The following is a 13,512-nucleotide window of genomic DNA, read 5'->3' as shown; positions in this document are numbered from 1 at the left end:
GTATAAAACACACATTGAGAAGATGTCCTTTTAAATTATGTGTAAAAGTGTCTGGCACCAGAAACAAACACTTGGTATTATTATACCTAAGGAAAAAAACAAAGAATCACTCAAGTGTCCCTGAACTTCAGAGGAGATGCAGCCCATTAGGTTACTTTGTGTTGTTCTTTCCTCTGGAAAAGGAGCCATGAACACACACCCTTTAAGCTACCTGTACTACATCATCAGTTATATATATATATTTAATGCATATATATAGTATACGTGTATATAATATGCATATATAATATATATATATAATTGCATATGCATTTCTTTTCTCTCAATCTGGAATCATCTGGTTTCATGCAACACACCTATTAAGAATCAAAACTATTGATTAGATCATAGCTGGTGTATCAAATATTTTATTATATAGTGATTGAGTGTTGCTCAGCATCAATCAGCTCTGACTAGAATCCTCATCCTTCAGTCCAGCTCATGCGTTGCCTCCATCACCCTTTCTTCAGCCACCTTCTTCACACAGAGCCTCTACTTGATGTTCACTGCTGAGGCACCTCTGTCAGCCTCTGAAGATAGCTCTGTGTTGCTGGCATTGAGAGAACAAACTGAACTGTCCTGTGACCTATTCGGTAGCAGCCATATCCCAGCAGTCCAAAAACTGTTGCTTTTAAAACAAATTTGAAAATCTTACTTGAAGCTGATGGAGGAGGCACACTGAAAAAAAAAAAAGATAGAAAACAATATTAATATTTGCATAACTGGAAACAGAAGGCATTTTCCAATTAAAAAAGACCCAACAATCTTTTTTCCCCTTCCTTCCCATATAGTGCAGGAAATTTTCAGGTAACAGATGCATCATGAATGAACAATGTATTCTTTCATGTTCAAGGGCTACATACAATTAAATAACAATACAAATTTATAAACGCTAACAAAGCTTTTTCTACTTATGCATTATGCCACTCTTAATGGCTAGGAACCTTTACTTGTCCATCATCTTGCCAAAATAACTAAGTCAATATCCAGACCTTGAAGAATACTAGAAGAGAATATTGTGATTTTCAGAGCTGCTTGGAAGTCTCTGCACTGGCCACCTGAACTGGGAAGGCAGAGAACAGGTACACCAGGTCTACCCCCCAACCTTCAAGCACTCTCACTGTTGCTATTATGAACAGTTAGCACCACCTTCCCAGTAAAGCTGACTAAGAGCACAGCCACACGCACCTGCAGCCCTGCACCTTCACTAACAGGCTCTGCAGCAGCTCAGCTGGCCCTGCACCCACAGCAACTCATAATCCTCTCCCAGGCAACTCAGAGGTTTCCATATATTGTTTCAAAGGAGCCTCAAGTTATTATTTACTTATATCCAGAAAAAGTTTCTGATGTAGTCAGAAGTAATCAGTTACAATAGTGCAAAAACACTGGGTGCTCTCAAACCAGGCTAGATGTGCTGAGATTAGGATACAACTAGACTGAGTTTAGATCCATGTGCTCAAACTAGGGAAAAGTTATCACTGGTAAGACTTTGCACATTATAGCAATATACAGGAGAGTTAAAAAAAAGCATATGTGTTGAAAAAAATGATGTAAAGGCATCTTTCACACATTGTTTTACCCTTCTCTACCTACTCTTCTCTCAATTCTCATACCTCACCACCATTAAAAAAAAAATCAATTAATAACAGCCAGTCAGGGCACAGTGCTAATAATGCCCAGATTATGGGTTCAATCCCTGTATGGGCCATTCACTTTGGAGTTGGACATGATGATCCTTGTACATCCCTTCCAACTCAAAATATTCTGTGGCAGACAGTAAAGTCTGTTCAGTGCATGAACTTAAAAACTGGAAAAAAGTCAGAAATATATGTATGCTTTTATCCAGAATATTTTCAAGTTAAGGTTCCAACTTCTAAAATTTAACTAAACACCTGTGAAAGTCTTAAAAACTTGCTACCTTAGAGAGGTGATGAACATTAAACACACAAAAGAAAGCCCTAACTCTTCTCTGCAACTGCAGTGCCTGAGGAGCAAAAAAGTTTAAAGAAAAATAAGTTGCAAATATAGCACTCTTATGAATATCGTTTGCTTTGTATTATTTCAGAAAACCAAGTTAATGCAATATTACTGTCTTGTGAAAGATACTAGTAACTCTTCTGCTCGGTTATGGCACTGGCATGGTAAAGACAATCAAGTCAGAGCCTAAACTTGGTTGAGAAAGACCTTCTGTGCAGGCTTGAAGACATGCATTTGGTCTTTGGGCTATTCAGTTCTGTGCTGTCAGTGATGCAACCAACAGCCACCACGCAACTACGTGGATTTGGACAACCACATTGTACAGGTTACTTGTGAGGGTGCACAGGAATATGGACATCTAGTTTGTGACTCCAGGTGAGGCTTAGCCATGCAAGATAGTTATAAATGGCCAGGCAGAGTCTCTGTACTTTGCATTCTTGAATCCAGACAACAAAAGTCTCTCTAAATTGCATTTTAGATGTCTAAATTTACCATTTATGTGGATGTCAGTCTTTTCTGGTTTTCATAGCCTCTGAAGAGATGGGTGAAGTGCTTACATAAACACAGTAAAAGGATGTGATAAGGAAAATGTGAATATTTGAAAAATCCTAAAGCACCACAGACCAATACTACTAGGTTGTATTATAATCTCTCCTATATTTCTGAAGTCCTGACCTTTGTGGCTTTATGTGATATACACAGTCTGCTTTGGTTCTTCAATTGTCTTTTACAAAGCACATATATCTATTTTAATAGGTACTTTGAGGCAAGAGTTCACCAGATACATGGCTTAAACCAGCTCATAATTAGTTAGGTATACACATTAAAACAAGTTATTACTTCGATATAAACTTAAACATAGGGTACAAGCAACTACAACACCAAACTTGCCAGAGCCAACAGTGTCCTGACAAAACAAAATCTTTAAATCCAATGATTTATATTTACCTAAGTTAGACCAAAAGCCTCGTTCTGTTTTCACCATCTTCTACAGCCCTCATTTGAATTTTCATTTTAGAAGACTTAAATGAGGACCAATTAATTTTCTTTTCTATCTAGAAAAGGGCATATTCTCATCTCTACTTTCCTCCATATTCAACTACTTGTTTTTTCCTTTGATATTTTCTTTTTCTTTGCTGTAAGCACAATCTGCAAGCACTGCACAGCAAGTCAGTGAGCTGACAGGGCAGGGATGACAGTAGAGATGCTTCTTCAAGCTGTGACAACCAGCCAAAAAAACTCCAAAGAAACTGCTGGTTTTTAGCAGGAGAAGCTGTTACATCAACATGTAGGAAAGGACGACTGTTACCTCATTATTTCCTGGATCTTTAAGTCAGAATTCCAGTTCTTTTCAATTCCAGGTACATGACCCATGCCAACAACACCAACTACAACAGCTGGGATATATTTTCTAGGTTCATCTGAGAAAAGAAAGTTAGAGAAAGGAACATATCTGTAAAAGAACTAATTTCAAGCTGTAAATAAATAGCAATGTGTGAGACTACATAATTGATTTTTTTTCCAAGATATACAGGCTTTTGCTGCCAGATATTGAAACCTTGTTGCTACAAACTTATTTTACCTACTGCCTCTTTGATTGAAATAGTCAGCATGGCTTCTGTATTTTCAGGAATCATTTATTTAATAAATAAACCTGGCCAGTGCTCATATTCTAGCCTCAGGGTGACAGGCTGAGCAGATGCAAGCTACATTAACTTTTCCTTCTGTGTAGGTCATGTTTCTGTACTGCTTATGAAGAACACCTCTGATCTTTGCCATCTCCTGAACAGAGAACTTTCTCCATCACTTTGGACAGTGGCCCCTGGCACACAAAGCATAACAAGATTTGGGCTCACAATCATAGAACAACGCTTGAGACCACACCTGTCCCTGTGAAGTTCCCAGTTAGAGACCTGGCCTCAGCAACAGCAAACCCAGGCCAGTAACATCCAGCAGTTAGCCAGCTACCATCAGACCAACGCAACACGTACCAGCTCTGACCCTCACCTCCCACCTACCACCCAAATTTCACAACATCCAAAATGTGGTTTCTGGAAGTTTTCCCCAATGAAAAATATAGCACCGCACCACAATAAAAATAACTCACAAAAAACTTTCTAAGAAATAATGATCAGGCTGCTTTCCTATTGGGAAAATTCTACATAATACATAAATATAAAATACAAGTTTCACTGTTCTGCTTTAAATATTCACCCTTGATCTTTCCAGAAAAAAAGTGTAACTGTGAAGAGCAGCCCACCTCAAAATGGAACAAAACTGTATTGAAAACACTAGAACTATTACATATATTTACCAACTGGTTTTTCTAAATTTTATTTTTCTCAGTCTATTCTAGGGTTTCTCTAAATCAGAACTGCAACTACAACAGAAGTTCTGCACTAAAGTGATGACAAACACTATCTTCTTAAGATATTAAATAAGAGGTAACATACTTCAGTATGCTTATCTATAGGAAGGGCATGCAGATTACATATGCCAGCAGAATACTTCCAAAGATTAGACAAATACTATTTTTCTACATGCCTATATTTTGCTGAAACAAGTCACATATGATTATTACTGCCAGATCAAATTTCCTAGCAGCCCAATTTTAATAATTATAAAAAAAAACCTATGAACAGTACTGAAATTAGAGAATTAACTTATCAAAAAATTAGTCCCTCAGTAGCCAGTGACAACAATGAATTTGGTGAGATAACGGGGCAAGCGAGAGATGACTGTCCCATACTGTGCTGTCATAGCAGATCCCTGCCCTTTGAAATAGTTGTCTAGCTAATCAGTACTTTGGAATGAAAGAGGAATGTAAGAGGAAGCACAATGAAAGAGGAAGCATAATTTGGAGTCTACTGCTCTAGGTAGTTTCAACAGAAGATAATACCCTTTTTCAACTTTTCAAGCATTGTATCTTATGTGACATGTGGCATTCATGAACAGAACATCCCAGATTTCCTGAGAACTGAGCTTTGGACCAGTACACAAAGAACATTTTGCTTGTTATAATCCCTGCTTTAAAACAATTACTTTCTGAAGCTCGAGGTAGTTCTATCTGCTTTGCTGCTTGCTTCAGCATGTAGGTCAAGTAAATATCTCGTTCAGAGACAATCGTTCGATGAAGATCAGGGAATTCTCCAATCATTTCTGCCATCATCTGTTCCAGTAAATCCTTCTGTTTGCATTTCTCCACATCATCTTTACTGAAAGAAAGGTAAGTTTTCTCAGTATCAGTTATGCTTTTAAAAGTCAAAAGAGACAAATTAATGAATAAAAACAATTGGGCGTTACACCTAAACACAGTCTACAGCTCTCCTTCCCCACTTTTCCTCTCCAGAAGGAAAATAATCTCCATAAATCTGTAAAACTTGGATACCTAAAAATGCCTCTACAGTGAAGCAAAGGGAAAGAAAAGAGATCACCTGCCTTTAGCTAGTTCAACTGGATTTTCTGCCTTCCCACTTTAGAAGCTGACAACTCAGCAAAACCACTAGGGCTTCAAAGGCAGGAGTTACCATGGTGCCCCACTTTCAGTGTGTATTAATAAGCTTAGAAGAGCCTACACACAGCTCTGCTGAAGAAGCAGATCTGATCACTGAACACATAGAGACTCAACAAACAAAAAAGGCACACTGTAATGCACAGTCTGAGGGCATGGAAAGAGATCTGCAGGTTCCTAGTGTCAATCACAGGTCTTTAGCAGGGAAGTCAGAGTTATAAACCAATTCCCAGAATAGAAGAATATCAAGCAGGCAGGAAATGCAAAATAAGAACTGCAAGAGTAAATGAGCTTTTATTCTTTTCATAGGTGCTATAAACCCTTCTGTTAGCACCCATAGCTGTGGGTAATAGCTTGTGGCAATGAAAGGATCTGTTTTGGCACTGACTACTACAGAATTATGTCAAACGGGCTTCCTTTAGTTTCCAAGATGAAAAGAGCACTACAAACATCAGCACAAGCTAAGGGAGAAATGCTAGCTTTCAACAGACCCAGAAACATCAACAGACTGACAGTTTTAATGTTGAATTATTACTTTATTTTCCATGGAATCTCCTGTTGATGGCTGTACGTGGAACTCTTAAGAACATACAAATTATTGTACTGAGGCCTTTACTCTCTCTTATCTACAATAGCCACACACAGCAGTGGAAAATATTTATTTATTTTCTGCGTAAAAATAATAAAATAATAACTTAGAATAATTTTTTTAAAGTATACTAGAGCTATACTGATCTTACACTTCACCTGGAAGTCATGCAGTGAAAGACAATTAAAGCAAGACCTGACACAAGATTTGAAAGACAGCTTTCACTTCAAAAATACATATTATTGCAGGATAGTTTGTATATTCATCCTTCTCACTTACTTCAAATTTCATTGCACCAGGCTGGGTACCCTCATACTAAAGTCAAACTGAAGAATTGAATAATCCACCCCAAACATAAAACGTATGGGGTGCTTATTCATACCTGATGGGGTCAGATAAAAAGCAAAGGCCCCAAGCAAGCTTGACTTTTTGCCAGAAGGAAAGCGCAGCAATTGCTCTCTTAAATGTAACAGGGATGGGTCGGTCTCCCAGGTGGAATTTACAGAAAGGTACTTTACTGGCCTGAAAGAGAAAATACAAATAACTAGTCAACATTTCATACTATACCACAGCACATTCCTATTAGCAAATGTTAAGGATATACTGTGTTATACAAGGTATCTTAAAAAAGAGCAAGTAGTGTCATACTTCAACATAAAAAAAGTATTTTGGCTTTGCAGTAAATACAATTTATAAAATACTACTACATTACTTCCTAAAGGAATAAATCCGCTACACAATGGAGTAGGTATTACAGTAAAAACATTAAATTGGGATGGCACACTCTTGAAGTTACTTCTACTGAAGCAGAAAGCTTCTGATTATTACTACATAAGGGGGCTCAATATCTATCTGGGCCTGAATAAAGTCTGAGGTGAACCAAGTGTCATCATTGTGCTTTCACCCAGGATTTGTCAGGATCATCAACCTTACATTTGGTCATGGTAAAACACATTAAAGAGCTTGTGAGACAACAATTGATGGCAGATACCACATGATAATGTGAGACTTGGCTGTAGCTCACACTCATAAATTTTAGCACAGTACAGAATTTCTAGAAAATTCTTTCCTTTGCAGAGTTGTTTAAAAATTTCCAGTAATCACTTTAGAATAGGACAGAGCTAATTTTTTTTCTTTCAGACTTAAAACGGAAAACACTTAAAATGGTTTCATTCTGGTCTAGAATGCTCAAGAAAATAAACCTTTAAGAAGTTTTCTTTTTATTAAGGATAAATACACCAAATTACTCCAGATTGCTTATCAGCAATATTCTCTCAGTTTTCCTTACTAGTACACAATTTACATAAAAAGAGCAAGATACATTCTGCAAGATGGATACATATACAGAAAATAGTGTCCCAGTATTCTCAGACAAAATAAAAGAGTAGTAGCTAAACAGCTACTGTTTAGTTCCAGGTATCACTGCTGGCAGTAGCACAAAAGATCATGTCAAAAGACCATACAGGACTAACAGACCAGTTAGTTAACAGTTAACAGAAACACTGCACTTCCCCAATCTTTGTAGATGAATGGAGCATGTCTGATCTCATTAATCCTTTAGAGCTGGTTTGCACAGCCTGAAATCCTGACACCACCAACAGTGGGACCAAGATCAATATCCAGAATTCAGAAACAAGTATTTAAAAGAAACTAAATTATTAATGAAAACAAGTGTCTTCAGAAATATAATCAGAAAAAGCCCTCACATTTGAAGCCTTTTTGGAATTACTTTCCTACAACTTTTACCTACAAATCTTTGTATCTTAAGATACAGTTTGAAATAAAAAATTATTTTTACTACTTCATTGGCTCCAGCAGATGGCAAACTGGCAGACTGGCTTCACCCTATGGCCAGAGTGCTCTTTTCTAGGCAACAACAAAAGAGTTTTTTTGAGTTCAACTCTGGAAGCAGAAGGCCAGTAATCTGACCTCAGAAAAGCCATTTCAAGTTCATACCTCTTTGAAAGCCTCCCTGAATTCTCCTCCTGGGGCCATTCCCAGCTGTTCTGTGATGTGAGCAGAAACTTTCAGAAGCAGCATTTGCATCAATCCAGACATGACTCCATTCTAGAAGAAGAGAGAGAAAAACATATAAAAAACAAAGTCAACAGGCTAAAGAATGCACTATTTACAGAAGTGAAAAAAAATTAATTATTTTAATGAAGAAACAGCACTGAAACTACATTTTGGTGCCAATTCACTGATCAATACAGCCCATATTTCAGTTTTATCAGTTTACCTCACCCTGCAGCCAAAGTATTCTGCCTTTCAAGAAAAATGTACAGCAGGTTAAGAAAATAAAGAAGGTCAGCTAGATTTATTTCAGTCTATATTTACTCTGTCTTCTTGAAGAAAGTGTCTGAACAACTTAATGGTTAAATAGTTAATACTGTGCATTTAATTTTTCTTGACCTATCTGGATACAAAAAAAAAAGATATCACAGGAGCATTTACATTAAATGTACAGTGAATGCCATGTCCTAGAAATACTGGAGTGAACAGCCAGTGGTCTAATCCCAGAAATGTCTACAATTGTGACAAACACTAGGTTGAAGACTGATTAGATGAAGAAACATGGAGAATCCAACATTGTACAAGAAATTGCAGTGTATGATTTCAGCACACAAGATCTTAAGAGACTTCACAGTCCTGAGTATGAGTGAGTCCTACAAGAAGATTGAAGGCTCTCTATTGCTTTTTTGAACTAGACTTAAAATCAAAACTCATCTTGAGAAAGAAATGATTTCTTCTATGTATACTTGAACAAAGTTTTCCTTTCCTGACCTTTTACAAAAAGAATTAAAAGAACATCTCAAATCCATCCCTTCTGTCCAGCTCTGGCTGTCCTCAACAAGTTACTTTCATGATTAGGACTCAATGAACAAACATTACCTGTCCCATAGCATAACCTGCACCTTGGTTACACATCTCCTCTGATTTGCCATCAGTCCATAATTCTGCCAAAAGGGGCACCGCCCCTTCCCTCAAGAAAGGTTAATTTCCTGCTATATCATCAGCTTCATGCAACTGAAGATGAGGCTACATAGGATAGCCTGACTTAATATAACTGCTGGAAGTTACCAGAGAGAGGTTCTGCTCTCCGTTCCTTGCTCAAATGACCTGCCCTGTGCCAGATCCAACGCTTGTGTGACCTCTCCAAAGGCTGTGGGTGGGCTTGTGCCATTAAATGGGGTCACGAGTCACTGAGGGCCAGAACTGGCAGAAGAAAGGGGTTATTTTCAAAGCCAATTTATTACCTGCTTTATGATACTACAAGCTAGCAAGCATGGAAGAAAGTCAAGTGCTGGGCTTCTGGGGAGAGCCAAGGAAGAAACAGGAGAAAAAAAAGTGATTTCACAGCATCCCTGAGATCCAGTTAAAGTGCCTGGACAGTAGAAGTTTCCAGAAGTTCAGAAAAGATACTCACAACACCCACCCACCCCCTCCCCCAAAACAAACAAACAAACAAAAAAAACACACAAAAAATACCCTAGGATAATGCAGTCTGAAGTTATTTGCTGGCTGATCTCTCCTTCAGGACTGAAGCACCTGAAACTGTATTTTTTACACTGTGACAGGAAGATTCCTCCTGTTGGCTAACAGAGGGATACATCTTTGAAGTGTTTCCAAATTATCTGTGCTCTTAACCTGCATGATACTTAGTGCCTGCCATATCTGTTTAGCATGGAGATAGAGTGACAATGTATTTATGTATGTAGGTAGCAGAGCCAGCAACAACTGGTCAGTCAGATACCATCAGGGGATAAAAAGAAAAAAAAGGAAAAAATATTATGAGAGCAAAACATAGTAAAGAAGGTTATTACCTATACTAGATTATTCATTGTTGTATCAAGGAAAGCTGATTTCAAAAATACATTAAATCCTGACTGGATGGGAATAATTTCATAGGTTAGATGCAACATCCATAAACATAGCAATTCACAAGTATAAAAAAAATTTAACTGCACAGGCAGAGGGATGCAAAGCTATTAGCACACAGGTAAGAGAAAGCAAACCACCAATTTTATCAGCTCAATGTTCAATAGCAGTCAGAAAGCAAGAAGAGTAAGAGAGATTACTGTGAGAGGAACAAGAGCAAAACATGAAAGCACTGCTGTACTATCTTTAGCAGACTCCTGCCTTGAAAACAAGATACTTCAACCAGAAAATGTGCAAGAAAATACCAAACATATGAGAAGAGATTAAACATACTAAATACTCATGAAGCTTGGGAAAGGATGACTGAGGGAAGATACACTAGTGGACACATAGCTAGCACAGAGATAGTAGAAAGGGCAGGAAGAGAGCAACAGCCACGCAAAGAACACTTTCACTATGTGTGGGAGCACAGCCTGTGCAGGGGGCCTTGGAGCTACTCTTCGACTGCATAACAAAACACTGATCCAACACCGAGTGCAGAAACAAGCCATGTGAACTTTCATTGACAATTCTTTTAAAAACCCTCATTCCCATGAAGGAAGGCAGCACAGCCTTCACATCTGGAGCCTGGAACTGGTTTTCCTATTGCTGCAAGACCACTGGAGGCTAGCCTTCAAAACACAAGTGAAGGTAGCAAGTGAACAGCAGCCTGCTCCTGTCCATATGGATGTACCTATCATCTATCCATTCATGTTATACCCATTTTATTTAAGAGGACTATCCCTGTGGTTTACCTAAACACGGAGGGCTATATTACACAGTGCAAAAGGTGAGCTTTTTTTTCACTAGCCAGAATGAACATTACAATCCTCCACAGGTAACTTCAGTCAAAAAGAAGTTAAGCTATGATTTTGCTGTCACTAGCTCACTTTCTCTTCTGTTCCCAGAGCAAGGTTACTCAACTGCCCCTCTGTGCCAAGAGCAGCAATCTTACAGCCACCCAGAGATGATGTAGCAAAAAAACAAGCCCTACTCAAGCTATCACAGGGCCATGGTAAGGACATAGAAGGGATAGTGGAACCAGGAAGCCAGGGAGAAGAGACAACCTGTCTTACCAGTTTGGTTTAAGCCAACTGTCACTGCACATCTCCAGGTAATCTACATTTGAGCCAGATATCAGTCTGCACCATGTTGCTTTGCTTAATGGAAAGCAAACAGGTACTTCTCTGCTAACAGCTGTAAGGGTTCTGAAATTCAAGAAGGAGCTAAAGGAAGTCTGGTTTTAAACTGAAGCAGTTACTTGATAAGCTGTGGATGCCAGTGACCCATTCCAAATATGTATGTTTCATGTTAACATTCTCCTCCATTTCCAGTTTCAATTAAGAGCAATGAAATCCAATTTTAGTGCTCAATATTTATGTAGTGATTGACACCATTTGAGCTTTTTTTCCTCATTTCCAAACTCAAGGATGAAAGCTGAAGGCAGCTTTGACTTTTAGTGTAGCTTTTGAGCCTGTCTCATTTCAATGAGAGGAGGCAACTAAGGCAACTTACCAGCTGGTTTGACTTTTATCAGAGAAAAACACAGACAGTATAATTTGGCATGAGACAGTTGGATTGTTCTTCCTGGTTTTCCCTACACAATCCATGCTGTTAGTGATTCAAAGGGGAAGGTTGGGGGATTTTTTGGTTGAGAACACAGATAGAGAAATATGTTCTTTAAAAGACCCAATGTTCAAATTGTATTTTTTGCATAGTTCCTGCAAATAATGTAAAGGAGACTAATACTGAGCTGTAAGAATAGGAAGGATCCTTGGAGCATTCTCTGGCTTTGGAGCCAAGAGAGTCTGTGTTTTTCTACTGTCTGCACACAAGATCACTTTCAGCCCTAGTAGGAAGTGGTAACTGCAAAGCTGACAATACTAATTTACATCACAGAGAAAAAAAGTTTGCTACTTTGTTTTCGTTGTCCTTTTCCTCTTAACACAACAGAAACTGTTGCATTTAGCTTTGATAGAAAGAAAAAAAAATGTTTCTGTGCCTGTTCACAAGGTCAGAAGACACCCAGTTACACCTTGTTCCAGCTGTTGTGAACATGCATTTTGGCTACATGCATCAGAACAATCCACCTTACCTAAGATAAACAGATAGATGCAGAAATTCATGCAATATACAAGTGTTTTGCAGTGTCTTTTCCTTTGTCAGGGCAGAAATAAAGAAAACAGGAAATTATTGCCTAACTCAGAGAGTCAGAAAGCCTGCCCTGAGACCCTTTGTATGAGCACACACACTGCATAGCCCCGAGCCACTGCAAGTGCTTCTGCATGCATGCACATTATGTTCCTATGGGGGTGCAGTCCTGGAAAGTCCCCAGTTACATCAATAAAGCAAATCCATTATACAGTTACCACACAATCAAAATAACAATCTATTAATTTCTTCATCCAACTGGACACAAACTCTTTTTAATACTGACCATGCACTGCCATTCTAATCAAGAGTCCTGTCATTTTTAAGTCAACTTTGCGTTGTTTCCCTGTGCCTATCTTAAAATTATTTAAATGCAAGCTAGCTAGGTGGAACTGAAAAAATACAGGACTTTTTTTTTTTTTTTGCACACACATCCAGACATGTCCACATCAAACTGCCAGAGTAGTTATAATTTGAATAGAATCCCACACTTTTCAGCCCAGATTTTTCAGAATCCCCCTTCAGGGCCTATTGTCAGCTAGAAACTACTCAAAAGACAAGTGGATAGGTAGGAATAAAGAGCAACACACTAAGATGAAGAAGGAATACAGCTTAACAGAAAATACCAAAATTAAGTACTCTTTAAATAGTTGTGATACAGATGCAGATTGCAGGAATAATAATTTCACATTTAAATATATTATCAGAGCATTGCAATTACAAAGTTAGACTTGTGTCCTGCAAATGGAGCAGCTGTTAAATACAGGAGGATTCCTGATAAGGACAACAATTTGCGCAACCAATCCTGTTGTAAAAAGAAAGTCCTCAGCGCTCCATCTGAAAACAAAAAAAACCCACTCAAACCCAGCTTTGCCACTGTAATAGTACTCTCACCTACATCAACAGTATTAGCTTCCCAGCTGGTGGGAACAATGGTTCTGATTGCAATTTGCAATTCTGACTGCAAATTGGTCCTAGCATAAACCTTTAATTCCCACTGTAGGAATCATACCTGCTTTATAGCTTGTTGAAGTTTTTCCAGATTTATTTCTTTGGCTTCTTTTAGTAATGTCTTTTCATCCATCTTTAACATAGAAACTCTGTACTGGCACAGTTCCACCACAACTACATCAGGCTGCACTTCTTGTATTGTCTGAAAAAGATTAATTTATTTATACTGCTTTAGAAAAAAATAAACAGAAATGCAGCCAATATCATCAACACTTTAAAGAGAAAAGGGACTTTAAAAGCACATTCCAATAATAATTTTCAATTAAAACCAGGTAGAATATTAAATAAGAGTTCTCCAAATAACTATGCATTGACA

At 38.1% G+C, this 13,512-nt stretch overlaps 1 protein-coding gene across 1 annotated transcript in view; it reads right to left on the bottom strand.

Moving 5' to 3' along the window:
* Positions 1–333: 333 nt before the first annotated feature.
* Positions 334–13,512, bottom strand: part of TRABD (TraB domain containing) — a 30,323-nt gene continuing 17,144 nt past the window's right edge. The window contains exons 5-10 of the mRNA XM_062491023.1: positions 13,198–13,338; positions 8,073–8,183; positions 6,499–6,638; positions 5,059–5,231; positions 3,326–3,437; positions 334–717 (exon numbers count right to left, since the gene is read on the bottom strand). Of these exons, the coding sequence (XP_062347007.1) occupies positions 543–717; positions 3,326–3,437; positions 5,059–5,231; positions 6,499–6,638; positions 8,073–8,183; positions 13,198–13,338 (852 nt within the window). The 3' untranslated portion in view covers positions 334–542. The remainder of the gene's footprint in view (positions 718–3,325; positions 3,438–5,058; positions 5,232–6,498; positions 6,639–8,072; positions 8,184–13,197; positions 13,339–13,512) is intronic.

The sequence above is a fragment of the Cinclus cinclus genome, chromosome 4 (genome assembly GCF_963662255.1).
Source record: "Cinclus cinclus chromosome 4, bCinCin1.1, whole genome shotgun sequence".
Taxonomy (NCBI): domain Eukaryota; kingdom Metazoa; phylum Chordata; class Aves; order Passeriformes; family Cinclidae; genus Cinclus; species Cinclus cinclus.
This window is presented reverse-complemented; position numbering and strand designations above follow the sequence as displayed.